A 23867-nucleotide genomic window follows, 5' to 3' on the forward strand; every position below is an offset into this window, starting at 1 on the left:
TCTGCTAAGTGAACTGTAACACTGTATTATTAAAAACACACACAGTGTGAAGCATTATTGATTTTCAATCTCGAGGTGAAGATGCTAATAAAGATAAAGATAAACTTTATTGATTCTCCATTGGGGGACATTTTTGCATTACAGCAGCTCAAGAAAACAGGAAACAGGAATGTAATTATTAAAAATAAAAATAGAAGTTAAAAATCAAACACATTGGGGCGCTGGTGGCGCAGTGGTTAGTGCGCGCGCCCATGTATGGAGGCTGTCGTCTCAAGTGGCCGGCCCAGGTTCACATCCCACCTGTGGCTTCTTTCCTGCATGTCATTCCTCTCTCTCTCTCTCCCTGATTTCCAACTGTCCTGTCTCTCCATTAAAGGCACAAAAAGCCCAAAAATAAATCTTTAAAAAAAAAATCAAACATATTTACATCAGTTAAATAAAAAAATACAATAACAAAAGGACATTTCATAAGACCCCCTGGTGGCGATACTTGGAGTGACGCCTGTTGGCCTGAATGGCAGGGCCAAAAAGTAGTTGTCTAAAGCCCTGAAGTGCATCACCATACGCTGGTTGAAACCAGATCCTCCCACTTACAATATATGGATCCAGAAAGTTTGGGACATTTACCAAATGGAACAAATTACATACCAATTAAGACTCCAAAAAGAAACTTTCACAACAAGATGGAGACCTGTACTAGCTTTACTAATGCAATAGAGAGTGTTGTTTAATTTGGGCGCAGACCATTTTTCCCTGGGGTTGACTTCACACCTGAACTTTGACACGTGATTTCTTTGAGTGGATTAGAATTTATTTCTTTATGATTACAACTTTTCTTTATGATTTTAATTTCTCCTCTACTTTTATGAACATTTATTTATATACTTGTTTGTTTATGTGTATTATTGTGTATATGTATATTCTTTGGAGTGAACATTTTGGTTTGTATCTTACTTTTGTAATCTATTTCTGCTTAATATCCAAATGTAACTATACAGCTGGAAAAAGGAAAAGAAAAGAAAAGAAATATTTTCCATATTGTACTGTTGTTGATGAGAAAAATGAATAAAAACTAAGTTAAAAAAAATACTATAATAGAAAATTAAATAATTATAATAATTACAGGATCAAAATGTTTTGGTGAGCTCTGAGACTAATTCAAACTGATTGAAAAGGACGATTACTGTATATGTGACCTTTAAAGGTAAAATGTGAACTGTAGTGTACACTCCAACACAGTAGGTGGCGGTAATACACCTGCAAGGTGAGTGCCAACCGCCATAAAGCGGAAAAAAAAGAAAAATAGAAAATGTGTGTTCTTTGTTTCACCGCTAGATGGCGCCAAGCGGCAGAAAGAGCTTCAGATCCGCGTTGGACGTCAGATGAAGAAGTAAGCACTACATACAGTACGCTGCTGCCTCTCAGCGTACAGAGCAGCGTTCACTGGACCAGTCTACCTTTAAAATCCACATTTTTTATCTTATCTTTACGTCTATTTATTTCCTCTACTGTCGTTATTATTAGACTTGTTTTCTCCCGGAAGTTCTTTAACCGGAAGCGAAGAAGAAACAGGATTTAAATCATCTGCCTTCACTTTGATTCTTCGCTCATTTTTTGTTTTTTTATCAAGAGTTATTTTTTTATTTTCAGCGTCCTGAGGAAACATGAGCTTCCTTTTGTAAGTTATTATTGTCCTTATGTTTTTTTTTTTACATTCAGTGTTTTACTCTAAAAAGAAACATAATAGTGACTTCGCCTTTTCATGGCTAGCTAAGCGGCTAGCTGTAGCACAACACGGGCTGCGACTACTTCCTGAACTCACCTCTGAATCTATAATCTGATCAGCGCTGCTTTTCTCACCGTTATTGTGTAAAAACAGCGCGTGAGTCGATTGTAGATGATAAATCACTTACACCTGGATGTGAAATGGATGTGACATTTAAGTTATTCGCGACATTAATGTGATATAATAGGTAATGTGTCTGAGAGGTGTTAAACAGCGGGCCCGGCTATTTCCTGGTTGCTGGGAGCTAATCCTCCCCCCAGAGGACAGAAGAAGTTTATTTATGTCGCACATTTCAGCAACAAAGTGCTTCACCACAAGGCATCAAAAGCATCACAACAAAGGGCAGAAACACATCATTAAAAAGATTTAAATAATCATTAAAACAAAGAGAATAATACAAATAAACAAGTGAAACTGAAATATAAAAAGAGGGAGATGAAAAATAACATTTAGAAGTTAAGTGTAAAGCACACCTGCAGTTTGATGAACTGGACTCACCTGTGAGTCTCTAACCTGGACTCACCTGTGAGTCTCTAACCTGGACTCACCTGTGAGTCTCTAACCTGGACTTAGAGGTCTGTCTGCAATATGCATTTATTAATTAATACAAAATATATAGAAAACTGTCAAAACAAGTTTCTGTTTGTGTCTGTTTCTTCCTCTGGACACAATAATAAACAGGAAAAAGCTTAAGATGTTGTCTTAGATCAGGGGTGGGCAACTGGCGGCCCGGGGGCCTCATGCGGCCATCGTCAACCCTCAACGTGGCCCTCAGGTCAATTTTTATATATCAAAACATGAAGAAAACATGACAAAATCTGCCATGAATTCACGAAAACCAGAAATATGTCCTTAATAATGTTTGATCACTGGTATATGTTGAGTTCAATTTGAGACATAATTGACTGTGATCGTTTTTGTATTCTACAATTTGGCCCCCTGGCGGTGACAGTTAAATGAATGTGGCCCCTTGCTGTGACCAAAGTTGCCCATCCCTGTCTTAGATGAATGTTTATTTGCAACACAGTAGAAAAAACCTATTACATGATGAGAAACAGATTCATTTTAAGCAAAAAGCTGTTTGTGTTTTGGATGTCTGCGGTCGCCAGAGTTATTCTACAATTCACTTAGCAGACTCTTTTATCCAAAGCGACATACATCAGAGAGTAAGAACAACACAAGCAAGGATCTAGAAAAAAGGGAACAATGTCAGTAAGAGCAAACGATCAGCTTTGAGTCTGATTGGACACACAGGTGCTGACAGGAAGTGACCAGAGGCAAAGCACAACATTGAGGGCAGTTCTTGAGAGCTCTGATCAGTATAGAAACCATCTTATAAGTCGTGGTTATCAAACAAAAACCATCGTCATTACCATCATCATCATCAATAATATGGAGACCATCATCATTAAGTTAGTAGGTATTCATGAAAGAGCTGGGTCTTTAGCTTTTTCTTAAAGGTGCAGAGGGACTCTGCAGATCACATGGAGTTTGGAAGTTCATGTTCAGTTATGTAAAGTCAAAGTGGAGTCACAACACCAGACAAAGAAGGTTGGGAACCAAACCCAACATTTTCTTGTATTTTCTGACGATGTTAAAAGCTTAAGTGTTTCATGAAATAATTAGCAGAAGATAAAGATAAATAACCAATGACTAGACCGACACCCAGCCCTCCTCTCTTACAGTTCTTGATTTATGACCAGTCCGTTTTCTGGGCATCTCCAACCTACTTAAACTTTACGTTTCAGTTTTCCAGCAGTAGCATCTAAATAAAGCCTCCTCTTAATGTTTACCATCGTGACTTTCAGGCTCGAGGATGCTGATTCATGTGATTAGCCACAGCTGACGCTTTAATGGTTTAATGCTAAGTTGATTAGAAGCTAGAGGAGAGGTTATGGAGAAGAGTTTACTGTAAGACCTCGGGTGTTAAACTCTGTTCTGCTACAAAATCTAAAAATATCTCCTGCCCTGTAAGGTGCTCAAAATGTTTAATACTTTTTGATACCACCACATGTTTTTAAAACGATAGAGCCGATTAATGATCGACAGTATTTTAAAGTACCGAAGATTTAAGCAACTAAAAATCAGACTCGGCTCTCAGTCACTACTTTATATATTAAAATAAATAAATAATCTTACTTTATTGTAAGTGAACAACGTGTTTCACCTGCTGCTTCCTCAGGTTCACCCAGCATCCACACAGGTGTGGTTAATACAAATGGTTAGTTTTCGTTTGAGGCTATGACCCAGAATGATGTTAATCGTGATGACTGGTCATGTGATGTTACGCTGGGCGATCCTGAGGAAGCTTCAGGCGAAAAACCCGTTGTTTGCTCACAACAAAGTCACAGTAGAGTCATTTCCAGTGTGCAAGGGATTATTGATTTATTTTTCATTGTATGTTCCTGCAACCGAGCGGCGCCTGAGAGTGTAGGTTGGCTGTGCACGGGGAACCCAGTTTGTCATTTACTATTTTATATTGCGTTTGAGAGCTTCTGTAACGACCACATTTCTCCCCGGGATTAATAAAGGGTCTCTGATTCTGAGAACTACATCCATGTCATAAGACCGGTGCGTAGGAGAGAAATCAATAAATCAAAAATAGCTACCAAAATGTTGCCAAAGTGTTCAATTTGGAAAGCGTGCAGGAGTTTGCCTGCAATTTTTTGACCTTTTGATAAACAGGAAATGATCTTATATTGGATGCCTATCTTCTATGTTTTTTGTTGTGGTATTGAAAAAGGAAGTTTACAGTCTCTGTAACATGAGATTTCCACTGCCAAATCAAATCAAGTCAATCTAGTAATGTTGGATTTTCATATGTGAATTTGGTTTTGCGGACGTAAATCCTCTGATTTGAAAAGAGGACTGATTAGAGCAGCATGTCGTGATGATGCCTCTCTGAAATTCCTGTTTAATGGGCCGGTGTGGGATTGTGTACAGCACCTCTCCAAATGGCCTCATTAAAGACACAGAGAGACCCAGTGTTCTGGTCCTTCACTGTGATTCTTCCAAACTCCAAGAGCTCAACTCTTTTGTCAGCTTGTCTTTAAAAAAAAAAAAAAAAGAGAGAGAGAAAAGATTCTGTCCCGTTCTAGGAAAAAACTGAGTTACAAGAACGGGGAACGCAGGATTTGTCACCATCACATCTGACTGATCTTCCTTATTTGTCAACTTGTCTGTTCTTCTTCTTTTTTGAAATATGACTCACAGTGGAAACCGTTCAGCCCGGACGTTCAAGCCCAAGAAGAATATCCCGGAGGGTTCTCATCAGTATGAGCTGTTGAAACATGCCGAGGCTACGCTGGGGAGTGGAAACCTGCGCATGGCTGTCATGTTGCCTGAGGGCGAAGACTTGAATGAATGGGTTGCTGTCAACAGTAAGCTCCAATTTTACCTCCCCCCACCCTTACTACTACACACCCTTCTAGGTTTAGATTCCTGGTAGGCTAACCTCACCTTAACAAACCTTTTTATGCTAAAAATCGGTCACATTTAGTCTTTCATATTTACTTTCTTCTCAGCTGTCCTCAGATCTCAAATTGCCCACATGTCAAAAATCGGCCGAGGTAGAACATCAGGGTGTAAGGTATTGGCATCCCCTCTAAAGGCTGTGTCCATTCATGCTGGGAAAACCCCTGTGAATGTTAAATAGACCTTATTGTCTGTGCTGCTGGAGCCTTGTTTGCCTTCCTCTGAATGTAGACAAATGGCCGGTCAGTGAAAGAGTAATGTCCTCTCAAGTCAGAGTGTCCTTCAGGGGTTTGGGATGTGCAGTGACTCGGCATATTCACAACTGAACAAAGCTTTAGTTTTAAAAATCTAAATGAGTTTTCGTAAGGATTTGATTTGAAGTTATTTTCCCCCTTTGTTTTTTAACTCTCATGCTGCACTTGGAGTCTGATGAAGTGAATCAGAGTTGACTTTGATGGATTATATTGCATGGTTGTTCTTTTTTATACATTTTAAAAAGTCTTTCAAACACCAGACACTTAAAGGAATAGTGACAATAAGTGTCCAGTGTGTTTCCACAGTGTTTACAGATAATGTTTACTCAGCAAGTTCACACATGTTTAAGCTTTTTGGAGTGTGCTGTAGAGATAACTTCACTCCCTTGTTGCCGTGGTGATCCTTCTATTTCTATCCATGAAAAGGGTTGTAGAAACAGATGGATGTTTTAGCTTGCACAATAAAGGGAAGTTAGAATGACCTTGTCTTATTACATAACTCATGGCCTTTGTTCTAGTCGAGCTGTCCCTTCTATTGTTGTGCATTTTTGATCGTGATGGTTAGTGACAGTAACGGCGCTTATGACATGCAGCAGGGGTCTTTTGCCAGAACCCAGTGGGGAAGGTTACATGTAGAGGGTAGACTGATACTGGTTTCGCTTTATTATTATTTGAAATGAGTAATTCTCGTGATCCAGCTGGTTTCTCCTGAGCATCTCTTGATCTTTTGTCTGTGTTTTTCCTCAAATGCACAAGAAGAAGAGACACAAGAAGAGAGAATCACTCTCATGATTCCCCCGCCGGCCTCGATGTCATCTTTTGTTATTGTTTTGATTAAGAGCCCCCTGGTGGCAAAATTCACAAACTGTGCGTTGACAGTCAGAAGTTGTTTTTTCAGTGCATGTGTGAAAGCATAGGCGGAACAAAAAATCATGGTATCTTCTGTTTTAAAAAGGGTACCTTCAACATCTAACTTAATCGACTTTATCTTCACAAACGTTTGGACTTTGTAAACCTGACCAAACACTAAAAGGGATCTATTTTCTTCTCTGCGACATCAGCAATTGAAACACCCACAATAACTCTGCCCACGCTTTAAATGGATCTGTCAAACACATGGAAGCAAAACTTGGCTGTTCGCCCTTTCAAAATGAGTGATAACTCAATTTGCAGATAACTGGAGTGTGTCCTGGTCTGCTGCTAGGAAACTTGATGCCAGCTTATTTCCGTTGGCACAGATGGTATTTTCTCTCATCTACTCTTCCTTTGATAATGTTGTTTTGTTTTGTTTTTCTCCAGCTGTGGATTTCTTCAACCAGATCAACATGCTGTATGGCACTATCACAGATTTCTGCACAGAGGAGAGCTGTCCAGTCATGTCTGCTGGTCCCAAGTAAGTTTATCACAGTCACACTTGGTCCCCCCTGCTGCTGGGCTCATTAGCTTCTCAGTGGATGCTTTACTTGAAATTATCGCTTAAGTAAAACAGAGCTCATGAGATTTAGATTGAAAGTAACCAGCAATGAAAAGAGAATTCCGGTATTTGTAACAATTAGCCCTATTTTTTAGATATTTGGAGTCTGCATGAACAAAAGGATTGCTTCAGCTGGCCGCTGCCAAACAGGCTGTGTGTGCTGCAACTTAATCTACTCTTGGCAAATGCACCAGATCAAAGTACATCCACTAGAATTGGCTGTTTTGCCCACCAATGGGCTCTGATTGTTAATAAAACTGTATGCCAGAATTACAGTAAGGGCGTTAAAGTACAGTTTTAACCATAAACGGCTGCTTTCATATCCACCAGATTCCACATTTTGGATGTTTTGGATCATAGATAACCAGTTTAAACACCAAAGTCACACGACAATACAACCCCAACAAGTTTTTTCAGCAGTTTGAAGAACTCACACATCCTCTGGGGTAATATGACCCCAATGTTTTTCTGATCAATGGAGACTGGTGGCTGTAAAGAGAGTGTTTCTAGTTTAAAAAATGGCAACACTCTTCCAGTAATCAAAGCCTCTCTGCGGCAACAACAAGAACTTTTAGTGGACGTTCTTTAACTGGGCACCTTTGCCTGCAGGATTTAGTTGAACCCATCCAGTGCTTTACTTCAACAGCCTCCAAACCACCAAATGTGGGTGGATTTCAGCAGTGGTGTGCAACACAATCACTCCCATGAGCACATCCTGCACACATCGTTTGTTCATTGGTCCATTCTTGAAGCCGATTGCCTCCAATTGCATGCTAGGGACCGAAGTCACTGTACTTCCTGTGGTGAACATGGTGGCGACGTGAAAGGGGAGGAGCTAAAAGCACATGAATGGTGGAACGATTTCACCATTTAAGAGAGAAAACCTGACGATGAAACTGAAAAGGAAGAGGAGACAAAGAAAAGACAAGACTGTTCAATCAAAAGTGGAAGTCAAGTTGAGATTTGGTTGTGCACAGCGGTCATTTTAGCATGCTTAGTCAACGTTAATCATATAAAACATTATTTCCCAATAACAAAATTGTGGCTAGTGAAAATGCTGAGTGGCTTGTAATTTCTGGGAAACCCCTAGCCACAGTGGCAAAAAAGTGAATGTCAAGCCCATGTATGGCAGTCTGCTGGAGAAATCCCAAAACTTTTGTACCGGATCCAGCCATCTAGGATCTAATGTTTATTTGTTCTGCCTGTAGGTACGAGTACCATTGGGCCGATGGGACCAACATCAAGAAGCCCATCAAATGCTCTGCACCCAAGTATATTGATTACCTCATGACCTGGGTGCAGGACCAGCTGGATGACGAGACCCTTTTCCCTTCCAAGATCGGTAAGCGCTGTGTCCGTTATATCAAACCCATCAGTCATTCTCTCTCTCTCTCTCTCTCTCTCTCTCTCTCTCTCTCTCTCTCTCTCTCTCTCTCTCTCTCTCTCTCTCTCTCTCTCTCTCTCTCTCTCTCTCTCTCTCTCTCTCTCTCTCTCTCTAATGTGTCACACTGAGGTTTCTATCAGTGCTCTAAAGTCGATGACATTTCACATTTCTTCTGTGAGAAATGTGAAAAAATGTGCAATGAAAAGTTGTGTGTTACTACGAAGAATAAAAACACTGAAGTGAAACTGCCATGCAAAGTGAATGGAAGTTAAAACTGATAAAATGTAAATCAACTTGTAGACATTCTCCTTTGTGATTTTGATCACATTTCTGAGCTTGAAATGTGAAGGGAGGTTTGTGTGTCATGTGGAAAAATAAACAGGCCTATTATTAGCGAAGCCTTCGGGGGAGATCATCCGACCTATCAGCAGGAAAGCACATGAAAATAATGTGTCTTTGTCGATTTGCATAACCAGTGGTAACATATTCTACAAACACTTCCAGATGATGGTATCATGAATTTACTTTGGTTAGCAATGCACAGGGTCATTAAAAAGGAGTTGGCATTTGCATACATGCCAGCAGAGAGCTCAGCCTCCCAACCAGCTGAGGCCTGTGCTGTCACGGGTTTGAACCCTTATAGAGCTGGAAGGCAGCCAGCTCAAATACTTGTCTCGTTTGTGCCTCAGTACATCTCCATGGAGGGAGCTAATGAATGAAGATGCTCCGCTGTGAAGAGTGGTATCTTTTTCTTTTTTGGGCCTTTTGCCTCTAATGGATGGGACAGCTTAAGAGAAACAGTAAAATGTTGGGAGAAGAGAGTGGGGGGGGGGGGGGTGACATTCAGAAAAGGGCTGAGGTCAGATTGGAACCCACAGCTGCTGCTAAGAGGACTATAGCCTCTGTACATGGGGTGCGCAACGTAACCGCTAGGCGACCCAGGAGTGGTACATTTTCATGCAGCAGCTGAAACAAAACATCTCATTTACTGTCATTAAGAAGCAATCAAAAAACCTACAGTGTGTCTTTTAATTAGGGATGTTCCTGGAAACTAATTTCAATGCCGATTAAACACAAAGTAGAAATTTTGACTGGTTGACTCGTCCTTCTACACAAAACGGCCGAGCACAGGATCACATCAATTGGTTTTGCTGAGTGTGAAAAACATTAGCGATGGTAGCCTTCGGTTCTCCTTGCATGTAAACGTCCACGTACTTGTGCTGAATGTGGTTGTACCTCAGTCTAACCGGACACAGTCTACATACAGCAGTCTCCATTTTCTGGATCAAAATACTGCCAAACTGCTCCTGCGAGATCCCCTCCGTCCACTGTGCTGGTTTACATCCAGGCAGTAGAGCGGGGAGTAGACAGCCCCTTAAACAGAGCTACAGCCCCGACTAGTGGCAGATGGCTGCGTTACAGCTTGGACACGGCATTTAACCAGCATTCAGTGCCTACATTAATAAAAATATTAATAATAACTTTAACCGACTAGTATTTCTGGTGCTGAACTAGTGAGGGTTTCAACATTTAACCATTTAGTCCTTCAGCTAAATTTAGAAATATCTTATCTTGAATTATGCTGTAGCTTTCTGTGCTCTTTTGCAAGAAGCTGTCAACAAGGTTTCTGTGACCCATTACGGCTGGCTCAGACCTTCACGACAGTGGTGGGGTGTTCCAGACTGGGGGCTGCTTGGAACCAATTATTTGCCCAGATTAGTTTGTTTTGTGAGTGGTATACGCGAGGCCCTGTGAGGTGGTGCGTTCCTCCTCCGGGCACGCTAATCTTAATATAAACCAGCAGTATGTTTTGTGCAATTATTTTCATATCATGTAGTTTGTGCATGCTTGAGATATAGAGAATATCTATCTCTCTCCTCATGTGTGTGATAAATTGTGTAGGATTTAAAAACTGTTCAGGCTTTACTGTGCACTGAGTCACTGGATAACTGCTCCTCATGTCTGGAGAGTGGAGAGAGAGCAGCAGTTCTGTTGGAACAACTTCACACCTTTCTAACTACAGATGAAAACAGCGTTACCATGGAGTTGTTCCCTGCCACAGTCCAGACAGTTTGCACTTCCCTGAAATCGTGCCGTGGCCTGCCTGTTAAGAAATCCAGAGAACGTGCTGGAGCTGCTGCTGCCTTCATTTGCTTTCAGAGTTTTTGCGGTTTGTTGGGATGAACAGGGGAAATGGAGAGAGAAGGGGAAAAGTCATGCACAGCTTGAGAGATTTGTTGGATGAATTTTTTGGCTGCTTCTTTTAATTTCAGTCGGTCGTTCTTAATCTTAAGGGTCCCTTTATGGCCCAACACCAAAAGGACTCATTGTCAGGAAACTGATCAAACTTTGAGATTAAATCATTCTAATAATAACATAATGGTTTAGTGTCAGGCCATCATCACTCTCTGTCTGTACCATGGACTGTATAAAACATGGACGTGGTAACAGTGACGTCACCCATTGGTTTTTGAAAAGGTGTTGTGAATCCCAACAATGGTGTTTGCCACATTGGAAATGCTCGCTCCAACTAACCTCCGGCTATTTTAAAGAGGTCATATTTTGCCCTTTTTGGGGTTCTTTATATTTAATCTATGTTCCTACTTTTGTACGTTCACAATAGTTAAAGTTATAAAAAAGTGTCTGTTTTCATGAACTGCTCCTCCTTGCTCCCTCTACGCTCTGAGTCTGTCAGCTACACTCTGCTGAGCCCACACTGTTAGACCCCACGTGGGCCAAGTCTGCTCTGATTGGTCTGCCGATCCGCTCTGTCGTTATTGGTCAGTTGCTCAGCACGCGTCTCGGAAAATTCAACATGAGCTGCAGGGCCACAACGAGCCAATGGACTTAGATCAGTGATGTCACACTGACAATGACGCGGGGGGCTAGAACCGAGCGTTACATGCGGCTAATGCTACAGCTAACAGGAGGACGTAGGAGAAGCCTGCCTAAACATGCACAGGACACTTGGAAAACACACTGAAGAGCAGATAAAACCAGAGAAAGCATAATATGGGACCTTTAAAAACAGGCCAAGAGTTGGAGATGAGGCAGATCTGAAGCCTCCTGGCAAACTGCTACAACTCGCCAACCATCCTGTCAGTCAAATCAGCCACGCCCCTAATTATGCAAAACTCAATATAACCTCCTAATGCACAAAGAAATTAGCAAAAGAGACCAAAACTGAGTTTGACCCAGGCTGTAAACATGTTTATTTCAGCTGTAGAAAATACCTTTTTTTAATATGAACTCTGATCAGGATTTACTCATTTCTGGAGCCAGCCTCAAGTGGACAAATGAGGAACTGCAGTTTTTTTGCACCTCTGCATTGCCTTTATTATTTCTGCTGTAAAAATTGACTTTTATTAGGTTTAATTTTGGGTGTTTTATGCCTTTTATTTTTTAAAGATATGCCAGTGGATAGTCAGATATTAGGGAGAGGGATTGTAAGGAATGACATGCAGGAAAAGAGCCACAGGTCAGATTCCAACTGTGGCCCCCCTGCTTTGAGGACTTTAAGCCTTCCTGCATGGAGCGTGCACTGACCACTATGCTAACGGTTCCCCCCGAAAATTGGACATGTTAAGAGCTCTGATGGGGACTGACTTAATTACTTGATCAATCGCACTTCTGCAGTGCTTTTATTTATTTAAGGCCAATCACATGAACTTTGTCCACAGCCAGCAGGTGTGCTCTCCTGAGTGTCAAACTGGAAACTGGGAAGGTCGTAAACATGATGGGAACTCTCTCAGGAGTTGGACGCTAACAAACAGTCAACGGCTGCTCTCACTGTGTCCTGCTGAGTGCAGAGTGATAGTTACAACTTTGTTTTCTTGCATTGTGCACCTGGCATGGCAGCAGTCACACCTCCCTTTTTATTATTGAAAGTTCAAAGATTTTGAAGCTGACTGCTAGCTTGTAATGCTAAGCAAGCAGCTAACCAGAAACATGATCACCTGGCGTATAAACTTTTCTGTAAAATGTGATTATTACACTTATTGTGGCAATTGTGTTTTCTTTAACACAAGTTCCCAAACAATGCAGATGATGTAAGCCACTTCACACACGAGGGCAGCTGTGGCCGAGATCTGCTCCTTTTCTTGTTTGTGTTTTCAGGATTAGAATTAATCTAAACAGCATGCTTGTACTTTTATAATTGGTAACCCTGAAGGAAAGCCATTCTTTGAAAAAACTACTCTGACACCTTCCAGCGTTTGAAAGCTATTTTTTTTTTTTTTACAGCCTTTCTGTGGTCTGAAACTTTTACCAACCGCCTTGTCTTTTTGCGAGACGATCGCCTTGACATCTGAGAGAATGATCACCTGCACATCTGTTACTCTTGTAATGTTTTTTTATTTATTTATTAATTGCTCTTATTTTCTGCCCTCTTGTTTCCAAGGCGTCCCCTTCAAGCGAAACTTCATGTCTGTTGCAAAGACGATCCTGAAGCGTCTCTTCAGGGTCTACGCTCACATCTACCACCAGCACTTTGACTCTGTCATGCAGCTGCAGGAGGAGGCCCACCTCAACACGTCCTTCAAACACTTTATCTTCTTCGTTCAGGTAAAGAAACTCCGACACTTTCAGGATCCTTTTTAGGCACAGGCGATGTCAGAAGGTTAAGAATCAAACTTTCAGTATCTGCCTGAGAAGAAAAATGATAAATCACAGTAGAAACATTTTTTTACAACTTGTGATAGAAATTCTTTTTTTTTTTTTTTTTTTTAAATGTCATGGAGGTGTGATGAGGGGGACGGAGTAATCCCCTCTCTGTTCCGCATTCAGTAACCGAGGTGCAGGAGTTTTGTGCACAAAGTGCGTAATCAGATTTTTACTCTGTTTCCTTTTTCCTCTTTTTCAGGAGTTCAACCTCATTGACAGGAAAGAGCTCGTCCCGCTTCAGGAGCTGATTGAAAAACTGACAACCAAGGACAGATAAACAGCGATGTAACCTTTAATTTTATTGGTCTTCTAGTTTTTTGCACAGATACCCCCCCTCCCCTCCCCCACCACCCTGGCTGTACGTATGCAGTATATACTATATTTCCATTTGGGGAAATGTTTTTAACAAGGCCAGGAAGAAGGAGAGGGGTCTTGATAGGTTTAAGGCACCAGGACTAATGCAATCAGGGATTACACTCGTAATGGATCCACAGATGAAACCTAACAGAGAGAGAATAGTTTTTAGCTTTATGGACAGATCCCCAGTATTCACTCACGGCTTACCTTTGGGATAATATAGACAAAATGATCTTTAGTTTTCTATCCTACCACACAGATATTCTTCTTCTCTCTTGGATTTCTGGACGTTTTTTTTCCTGCTCTCCTTCGATGTCGCTGTGGCGAGAGTGGAAGCCAGCCTTTTTAGCTCGTTATTTTTCACCATTAACCGATATCAAAGAAGCTGGGACGCCCGTCTGCTAGCCGCGATCGCCCTCACCTTTTAAACACAGAATAATCCTAAGTGCCTAACATGGCTCGTAAACGCCCTATATCAACAGTGAGAACTGTGCGAACATAAAGGCCATACACACCGCATCAAGAAAACATTCAGTTTTACATCCCGCCTCCTCCCCCCCTTTTTTTTTTGTTTTTTTAGTTTGTGGATGTTCTGCCCAATTTTCTATTTGTACTGTAACAAAACCTTCTTAACCAATCATATTAAGATCGTCTCTCGATGAAGTGTCATGTGCAGATTATGATCAATGAATGTGTCGGACATAGAAGCGAGGCGAGAGGATATTGTCACATCGCTAGCAGCAGGGACATTAAATTGAGTTTTCTAGCGACGAGTTTTCCTCCAAATTTTTTTTGAGTAGAGACGTTTTTAAAGGAGGAGTCTTCAAGGGATCTAAAAAACTTAAATTGTACATAAATGTCCGCCATGTGTGTTTAAAAAAAATTAAAAAAAACAAGCATTTTGAATTGGAGTCTGCTGCATCCCTTTGCTTAGCTCACAAAGCCATAAAGCACTTTGAACAATGAGTCTTTCCTGACCTCTTTCTCGCCTTTGAATGTTTTATTCTGCGTAGGCCGTGCTTTGTGAGAAGTCGTGACTGATCATCGGTTTTTGTTCCCTTCCCGTCGCAATCCCCCCCCCAAAAAAAAATGAATGTCGAGTTGCTTAACCTCCGCTGCGATTGGCTGCCACCTTTTTTTGTACGACGTGAGCAGATGCATGGCCCCGCCCCCTCCCCCGATCTCAAAGTGTAGTTTACTATGCAATGATTGACACTAAAAACAAGTTTACCCGTCGGCTCATACTTTAATATTCTTTTTTGGTGTGTGATAGAAATATAAAAAAAAATGCTTCTCTTTCACGATTGGTGAACGTTTTGTACATCATCTTCTGATCTGAAATCTGTCCGAGCGGTGTCAAACTTGAACGCACACATGTAAATACTAAAAAGGGTTGAGAGGAATTTCCAGCGCGCATGGAGTGGTAGCTTTTTTGGTTTAAAGAATGCATCGAGTCTTTTTCGAGGCTGCTTCCCCCCTCCCCCCCTTATTTGAGATATGATATATAGTTTGTTTTAACTGTTGAGTACTCCCCCCCCCCCCCCTTCTTCCTTAGCTAACTATTATGAATGTTACTGCTCACCAGATATCTGAAAGTGTAATAAATAAATGGGTCATCCTGAAAGCGTCTTATCGTCATGAAATGCCCGTAACATAGCCTTTTTTGCCTCCAGGTTTTTTCCTCCTCTGCTGTAAGAATTGATGAAATGTTTGTAAATAATGGCTTGGTAGGGGGTTTTCAATGCTACTGAATTGATTTATGCTGTTTACAAGGCAAATAAAGGTGGTCTTGACTCTTTGAATGAAGTGTGTCTTTATTGTGGAGACTGAACTCTGTGTCTTCATTTTATTCCAGGTACTAATGTTGTTCAAATGTACAATAATGTTTGAAAACGAATTATTCTCCGTTGAATAAAGCCTCATTTCCATCCAGCGGTCCGGTTCAGTTCGGTTCAGTACACATTTATTTGTGTTTCCACCGTCGGGAAGGGTACCAAAATAACCGATCCGTACCGTCCTGCTTTTTTGGTTCCCTTCTGTTGGGGTGCCGAGCGTACCGATCCGACCCTGTAGGTGGCAGCGAGACACACTGCAGTCCGATCATTGATCGTAAAATTCACTCCCTAAGCCGCAGCGTTACAAGTACAAACACAAAATGCACCATGTTTAAATATCTGGTGGATATTTAATCAGCCTTGCTCTAATGTTTGCTTGAAAGGTCACTTAATAAATCCTTCAAACGGGAGCTTGTTGGTGTGCGGATCTTGTTCGGCTGTCCTTACCTTTCATGGTTTTTTTGATCCAGCGCCCACTATGGGATGTGCGTGTCTGTTTAGATTTTTCTGTGGCTGTACGAGAACTAAAAAAAACAAATGTCTAGAAATTCTGAATATTTTCCCTGAATGTCTGGATCGCTTTTGGAGCTCATACAGAGGCAGCAGTATTCATTTCAGTCCATTTCATAACCAGCTGAAAAGTCTGCACAGGAGCTTTAAAATATACAACTAATACAGAAATCAGAAATACTTTATTAATCGCAGAGGGAAATGTGGTCGTTACAGATGCTCCAAAATATACAACATAGCAGTAGAAATATAGCAATAAGATTACAACAGGTACAAGAAATACATTATTATTACACATTATCAAGATTATTGCACTTTGTTATCATGGACATATTATTCATTATTATTATCATATTGCAGTTTTAATAAATAATGAGTTATGGTGGAGGCTTTTACAATACATGTTTCCCTCTTTATTAAAAGAAGCAACATGCAAACGGTCCTAAAGCCATGCAATGGGGATGTTGTTCACGGGAGGGCTGCGGGCTTGCAGCTGCTTCCGGGGGGCGGAGCCACAGCTGTGCAAAACCGCCGGTTACCGCCAAACTTTAAAAAACAACAGACAGGGCGCCTTCAGCATCCACACAGCTGCAGCTCTCGCTTTAATCAAGAAGGAATAACGTTTTTTATTCGCTAGAAAGAAGAAAAAAAAAAAAGCATGTCTCCTACTCCGAAGAGACCCTGCCCCGACTCAGTGGACGAGTCCATGAACGACTCGATGGAGAAGAGGATAAAGAGGATATCTGTGGAGGGAAATATCGGTGAGTGCACGGAATACATAGAAAACTATCAACTTGACACTCAAACTAACACTTTAAAAATGTGATTTACATGGAGATAAAACGGTGAGAACTCTTTTCGTTATCGGCTCTTTAACGTCATTACTTTGCCGCCAAGCGCCTTTTTGTGCTCTCCTTCCATCTGCTAAACTAACAGCAGACACAGTCAGAAGTTAATGCCCTTGCAAAGTGTTTTTCCAGGTAACGTTGTTGATGTTTAGAGCTGTGTTAATTGTCAATCCTTTGTGTTTAGCTGCCGGCAAATCCACCTTTGTGCGCCTTCTGGAGCAGCAGAGCGCGGACTGGGAGGTGGTACCAGAGCCGATCGCAAGGTGGTGCAATGTCCAAAGAAAAGGAAGTGACTTTGAGGTACAAAACACACTTTGGTACTACTTGTGCATTCAAAGATAATGCACCTGAGTTGATGCAGGAAGCTTAAATTCATGTATGAGAGAGAGACAGAGAGAGACAGAGAGAGAGAGATTCTGCTTCTTAGCTTGTGAAACGATAAATGAAGGATGGATTTCATCCTGCATGAGGAACATGATCTGCTGGTTTAACATGCACATGTTAGGATAACTAGGAGGGTCTTCATCTGTATTTAGAGTGCAGCTGCCATCTGTCCATATATCTGCACAGCGGTCTCCACCAACACACACACACACACACACACAGAGCAACAGATGGTCTCACACCCAGACAGATGAACATGCCATCATCGTGGAGGAGAAAAAAAAATCTCCAATCCAAACCGCCCACACACAACTGCAGCCTCGCCCTCGCCCTCGCCCTCGACTCAGTGGTTTGACATGTACCGTCTGTAATCAGTCAGCAGGAGATTCAGGTGCCTGTCTGCGTTTATTGATGTCGCCTCAAGAAAGTGTAGTCTGAGACTGATGACCATGAATCAGACCCGGTCCTAACAGACTTGGTGTCGCAGCAAATTCCACCTTCAATCCTTGAATTAAATAATATGGTAGACGTTTCTCTCATCAGAGAAGTACAGAAACCTCAGCATCGTTTTTCAGCTTTTCCTAAGCCTCACCTCCCCACCTACACCAAAAACAAAGATCTATTCAGTGAGGACTTCTTGCACGCCTGCTCTTAGACGTACAGTAAACTCTCAAAACAAGGCAAGGACTTCTTCTTTTCTTAACACATGAAGACTCTTCCAGCTGCGCCCCCTGAAATGTGTAAATCTTGTGTGTACTTCTTGTGATGAAAGATACAACAGAAAACTAAAAAAGTACTTTTTCGATTCTCGAAGTTTTCAAAATCCAAAACAAACAAACGCCAACTAAAATTGACATTTTTAGACACTTCAAATCCATTATTACCCCTTTTACCTTTTCTGAAGATTATTTCCTTTTTAATATAGCTGTACTGCCTCTGCCATGAGTACTTTAACAACAAGAGGTACGCCCCAGTGGAACTACGATCCAATCATATAATGAATCAATACATGTAAACAAACAAGAATACACACAAAGAGTAAAGAGCAGGATTCATGTATTTATGCACTTCCTCTTATCACGCTCTTTTATATTCTTTCCACCGCTGTCAGACATTATTCTGTTATCTTCTTCTAGCTGTCAACTTGGGACCCTCGTTCATGTCATGATGGAGCACTGTGAGGAGGGTGGCAGTGACACCGTGGAAGGGATCAGTTTAGGTCAGGGGTCGAGAAAATAAATTGAGATTGTCATCTTCTGAGATTTAAAAAAAATATTTGATAACTTTTCTTTTAGTCTAATCAGTCACTCCCTGCTACGTGCTAATCTAGCTCTTTCACTCAAAAAATGGAGCAGCAAGAAAGCCAGCCAGCCTCACAGATGATTGATCACTACTGTGTACTGTGAACACTGAGCTGCTGATCGTGTAGTACAGTGTGAAGTGACAGTACAGTGTTATCAGTATGTGTGGATCAGTAACTGTTGAGGTATGTGCAGCCACGCCTGCAGTGCTGCAACAGTCAGTTAATGTACACATCATACAGGAGTTTGATGAAGCGCCCTCTACTGGTCATGAGCATCATTACAGCCCTGCAGAACACCCTGACATAGTTCCCCTTCTTCGATGCATTTTGTACATCCAGCAGTAGATATTTAATAAATCCTCGTCTGAAAAGTGTTGCAGGGTTTTTAATCTTCAGCCGTTCCCTTGTGTTGATTGGTTAAAACAGGAGCTGACCACGTCTCAGAGGAGCGGAGGGAACATCCTGCAGAAGATGTACGAGAAGCCCGAGAGGTGGGCCTACACCTTCCAGAGCTACGCCTGCATCAGCCGCGTCCGCGCTCAGATGCGATCGGCCAACGGGAAGCTCAGAGACGCCGAGAATCCCGTGCAGTTCTTTGAGCGCTCCATCTACAGCGACAGGTGTGTGTGTGTGTGTGTGTGTGTGTGTGTGTGTGTGTGTTAGTTTATCAGCTAGTTGTCAAAGTCGTCTACATGACGCTGGACATCCATTACATTTTGGGGGTAGAGCACCTAAAGGAGGACTGAAAAGAAGAGGTGCATCTGTTTGCCTGAATAATTGTTAAACCAGTAGGAATATGAAGTTAAATCCTTGATGTATAAATCTCTTCCTATCCTGTTTTTTTAATATTCTAAGTGCTTATTTAAGTATTTATTCTTATATTGTTTTATTTGCTTTGATAACCTGCTGCTGTAACACCACATGTCCCAGTTTGGGATCAATGAAGTCATTATTTTCTATTCTTTCAGGGGTTTTTTTTAATTGTTGTGTTGACATGACTAAAAAAGCAGTTTTGAAGATGTTGGCATGCACTTTTGTGAGCTGTTAAAGAATTATAAATCCGTTGATGAGTCGACAGATTGATTGGTAAAAAATGACTGACGTTTTAAGGCTGGAAATTAGCAAATTAAATTTTTCTCATTCATCATTTTGACATCAGTGACATTACATCAGTTTTTCAACTGTCTTAATGTCACCTTCCCTTATAATTTCTCATACATGAAGTGCATTGTTTATATTTAAAACAAGTTTTAGAACATTATAAAAAATGGCTTCCAGAATTATCATGTTTTTTGATAAACAGTCTCTTGACATTTTGTTTTCCATGCCCTCCTGCTGTGTCCTCTCAGGTACATCTTTGCAGCAAACCTCTACGAGAGCGAGTGTCTGAGCGACACAGAGTGGTCCATCTATCAGGACTGGCACGGCTGGCTGCACAGCCAGTTCGGCAAGAACATCGAGCTGGACGGTATCATCTACCTGAGAGCTTCACCTGAGGTACTCGCCCTCGATCTCCTCGACTTAACTCATGCAATCACATCTGAAAACATCTCTGCTGCAATGCTTAAAATATGATTTTTGTGTTTGTGTTGCAGAAATGTTTAGAGCGTCTGCACCTGAGAGGCAGAGAGGAGGAGCAGGACATTCCTCTGGAGTATCTGGAGAAGCTGCATTTTAAACACGAGAGCTGGCTGCAGCATAAGAGCATGACGTAGGTCCACACATGCACAAAAGAAATACAATAAAACACACAATGGCTCATACGCAGCACAAAGTGTATGCTTTAAAGTGCAGGCAGTAAAAGTTCAAGAAATACATGAGGCTGCAAATGTGTGTTTTTATTCTTCAGTGTTCTCCAGAATGATTTTAAAAGATGAAAGATTCACTTTAAAGAAGTCAACTCAGCATGACCCCCCCCCCCCCCCCCCTTCTCTCTCTGTCCCCGCAGCACAGACTTTGAGTACCTCAGTGACATCCCCATCCTGACCATAGATGTGAGTGAAGACTTTAAAGTGACCAACACAAAGAGCGCCGACATGATTGAGAAGGTGAGTCGCACTGAAAGACAAATAAAGAAGGAAAGCTTTACCGACTGTGCCTCATTCAGACGCTCCCGACGACATTATAAGGGGGCCAACTTTTTATAATCATCCCACAAAGTTGTTCATTATATTTTTTTATAGCATCACCTGCTGGATAAGTTGTGTATTTCCACTAGGGCCCGACCGATATGACATTTTTGGGGGCCGGATTGGGTAGAGAAAAAAATCAAATGCCGATATCTTTCTCTCTATTTTAATCTTTAGATATAAAGTTACACATTTATTGTGTTGATCCCTCAGATGCAGTTATCAAACACTTGATGTTTGTTGTAATCCATATAGCGCCCTCTGCTGGTGAAAGAGAACTGCTAGTTTAATACAAAGATATTTAAATGCTTTTTGACCGGTAAATAATCGAGTAATATCTGCGATATCGGCCGATATCATCAGTTCGCCGATAAATCGGTCTGGCTCTACTTTCCATATCTTACTTATCGATACTTCTCGGTCGCTGCAGGATGTCGCCGGCTTCCTGTGATTGTTGACATGCCTGATTTTTTTGCGGCAGCTTTTTTTTAAACAAAAACTATCAATGCAAGTTGCAATGTGTTTTTGTTTACGTTACACATTAGACATCAACTTTTTAGAAACTGGGACAAACAAAATCAACATGTGAGTCAAATAGAGCCATCTATTGGCTGAGCAAACTGTTCGTCTTCTGATGTGAGGGGGCGTCAGGAAACCAGATTTTTTCATACCTGCTGCCGTTACCATGGCAACAAATATTCAAAGTCACAGGAAGCTATAGTGGGTAATTTCTTGTTCTTATCTCTTAATTTAGCAGGTTGCACACGGACTGATTTGCACAAATGCTCCCTCTCTCTCTCTCTTTGACTTTTTGATGTATTTGTGCGATTGCGACAGTCCTCTCTATTTTCTGAGCTCGGGAGCTTTTGATTTAAGAACAGAAGTTAGGTCGTTGTTGTTTTTGTAAAGCTTCTGTTCTTTTTAATACTCTCAATCCTTCAAATAACTGAGACTATCGATTTCAAACACCTGGTGAAAAGTGTCTGATATCTTGTATTTTTGCACGAGCTGAATAAGAGTTTAAAGGTCTACAAAGGTGTGAATAAAGTCTTAAACATGTGTTTTAAAAGAGGGGAGGGGTCAGCAGCGTTCTGATACTAACCCACAGGCAGGTTTCACTGATGGAAATGAGGCCTGAAGAGCTGCTTCTGTTGCAGTTTCATGTTGACGGTAAACACAGGAAACCTTTTGCGAGACATTTCCATCCCATTCAAAAACCATTAGTGAGAAACGGCCCCAGTCAAAAACACAATGCTCTGCAGTCTGCACAAACGTCCTCTGAAGAGCGAGATACTGTCGATTCAGATTCACACGATCAATAGTGATGCTAACGGTGTCACTCTTCTTCTCTTTCAGGTGAAGGAGTTCTTGAGCACATTGTGATGGAAGAAGAGTCAGAGTATAAATGAAGACAAAAGTCAGAAGCTTGACATTTATTTTTTATCAAATCATTCAAAATGGTTTATCCTCTCGTATTTTAACTTTTTTTTATTGTTTTCTTAAATCGTGTATATTTATGATTTGTGCAAATGAAAAAGTGTTGATTTTGAAAATGAACAAATGACAATAAACTTGAACTTTTCATAGTTTTGGTTGTTTTTTATCCACACCGTGGTGTTGACTGGGATCTGTAATTCCATAAACCATTCCTTCTCAAACTGTGGAGAGAGTACAACTGGTGGATCCTTCTTATGGTTCACTATCCAGCATCTGTAGATACACAAAAATTACAAGAGTGTAAGAGTACACTGTTCATCTCCAAACTCCTCCAGCAATACACAGAAAATAAACCAACAACAACAAATATACAGAAACAAATAATCAAATAAAACTAAAAGTTAGAAAACTAAACATTTTCATTTTGTGAAAATATTCTTGCACATAAACACAACCTGCATATTTTATATGAAACTGAAACTCAAAGCACCAGAAAGAAATGGTAACATTAAGTGTGTAGTTCATGGTAATAGGAACTTTGGGCTTTCTCTCTTCCACGACTAATATTTTTGAAAACCACTGGAGCAACTTTCAAAGGAGGAAAATAAATGGTACAGCCAAAAGTCTTGAAACGTGTTCTCGGTTGTATTTTTCTAAATTTAGGAATCTCTTCTGTGGGAGTCTGATTATTATTTAATTTTTTAAAATAGAGATGTACAAATCAAAAGGATGGCAAGCAAAGCTGTGATGGCAAACGGAGGAAGTAAATATGACTGTTAAATCTTTTTGTGGCTTCAAACACAAAATACAGAAACTAAAGTCAACGACATCTGACTCTGAGTCTCATCCATTTTTTTTATTCTTCTGGAGTGGCACAGAGAATGAGCCCAGCACTGTACATGAAGTGAAATAGCCTTATTGTATTTAGAATCATCCAATCACAGCTCAGTGTGAACAAAAGACATGAAGTCATGAAAATATATCAAAATGGGGTAAAAGTGTTATTTTAAACATCTGTATCGACCCGGATTTTAACAACCGGTGCATCTCCAATGTTTATTGATTCCTCCAAAGTTTTTTAATTGTATTACTTGTCTCGTCCACAAGAGGTCGCCAGTCTCCACAACACGACTCAGACTGCTGAGCTCATTTACCTGTTGGACTTGATTCACCCTATCTGAAATATGTGCCATAAATGTTTGTTATCATAATTATTATAATTGCACAAGTTGTGTGCATGAGAGAGAGAGGTAGATTAGAGCGAGCAGAGAGCATATGAAGGTGAAGCAGCTCCTGCAGGTCTTCTTTCTTTAACATAGGTTAACAAAGGTTTACGTAATCAGGCGTTAAACCAAGTTAATATTGAAATGTTTTGTGACAAAGGTCTGAATGCTTTTGCAATCAAATTTTTTTAATAATTTAGACTGGATTTAAAGCCCAAGCTGCTGGGAATCTGTCCAATCACAGAAAAGCAACACACTATTTCTACATTAAGTGAAATTAAGGCTCTAAAGATGCAAAATGAACGACACAGAAACCAATAGTCAGGTTGAAGTGTGCTGCGCCACCCAAGTGCACAACTTTGTGACCTCCGCCCCCCGGTGTCGTCACTCAGGAGGAGGGATGGCACCCTTTACATATGGAACAGACACGCTGCGCTCTCAGAGTCTCTCCACACGCTTCAAGAGAGACACATTTAAAGAGTCGGTTTTTTTTTTTATCTCCACCATGTCACCGAGACACGACCTGAGCGAGCCCAGCACGATATGAGGATTTGCTTTTTTTCAACGTTTGATTTACAGGGTGGAAAGAAATCACTCCAGCGAGACAGCTCCGGCTCCTTTTACGACTTTTTTTCTTTTTTGACTGTAGAAAAAGCGCGACAGATAAAAGGAGGAGAACATCTGTAAGCAAAGACTATAAGAGACACCTAAACTGAGCAGAAGGATTGATCAAGCCTCAAAAAGGCGAAACTGGTCACCATGAGTTCCGAGAAGTCAAAGTAAGTTTTAAGATCTCTCCTCTTTTCC

At 41.0% G+C, this 23867-nt stretch overlaps 3 protein-coding genes and 1 long non-coding RNA gene across 9 annotated transcripts in view; all 4 read left to right on the plus strand.

Moving 5' to 3' along the window:
* Positions 1–23867, plus strand: part of LOC136183144 (uncharacterized) — a 178877-nt gene that overhangs the window by 36426 nt on the left and 118584 nt on the right. The gene's annotated exons all lie outside the window — the stretch shown is intronic.
* On the plus strand, positions 1384–15193 carry LOC110001639 (MOB kinase activator 1B). The gene is made up of 6 exons (XM_020657126.3): positions 1384–1678; positions 5000–5166; positions 6814–6907; positions 8197–8330; positions 12772–12935; positions 13234–15193. Exons 1-6 carry the CDS (start codon positions 1665–1667, stop codon positions 13309–13311), a joined length of 651 nt encoding a protein of 216 aa, XP_020512782.1. The 5' UTR covers positions 1384–1664; the 3' UTR covers positions 13312–15193.
* Positions 16267–21986, plus strand: dck (deoxycytidine kinase). The gene is made up of 7 exons (XM_020657129.3): positions 16267–16497; positions 16769–16884; positions 18698–18891; positions 19621–19768; positions 19867–19982; positions 20220–20319; positions 21757–21986. Exons 1-7 carry the CDS (start codon positions 16395–16397, stop codon positions 21781–21783), a joined length of 804 nt encoding a protein of 267 aa, XP_020512785.1. The 5' UTR covers positions 16267–16394; the 3' UTR covers positions 21784–21986.
* The window catches only part of LOC110001638 (electrogenic sodium bicarbonate cotransporter 1-like), a 41145-nt gene continuing 40776 nt past the window's right edge, over positions 23499–23867 (plus strand). For 2 of the 6 annotated variants that reach the window (XM_065965505.1, XM_065965501.1), the window contains exon 1: positions 23499–23839. In XM_065965505.1, the coding sequence (XP_065821577.1) occupies positions 23820–23839 (20 nt within the window). In that variant the 5' untranslated portion in view covers positions 23499–23819. The remainder of the gene's footprint in view (positions 23840–23867) is intronic. The other 4 variants (XM_065965503.1, XM_065965504.1, XM_065965502.1 and 1 more) reach the window with 3 other exon arrangements.

The sequence above is a fragment of the Labrus bergylta genome, chromosome 17 (genome assembly GCF_963930695.1).
Source record: "Labrus bergylta chromosome 17, fLabBer1.1, whole genome shotgun sequence".
Taxonomy (NCBI): domain Eukaryota; kingdom Metazoa; phylum Chordata; class Actinopteri; order Labriformes; family Labridae; genus Labrus; species Labrus bergylta.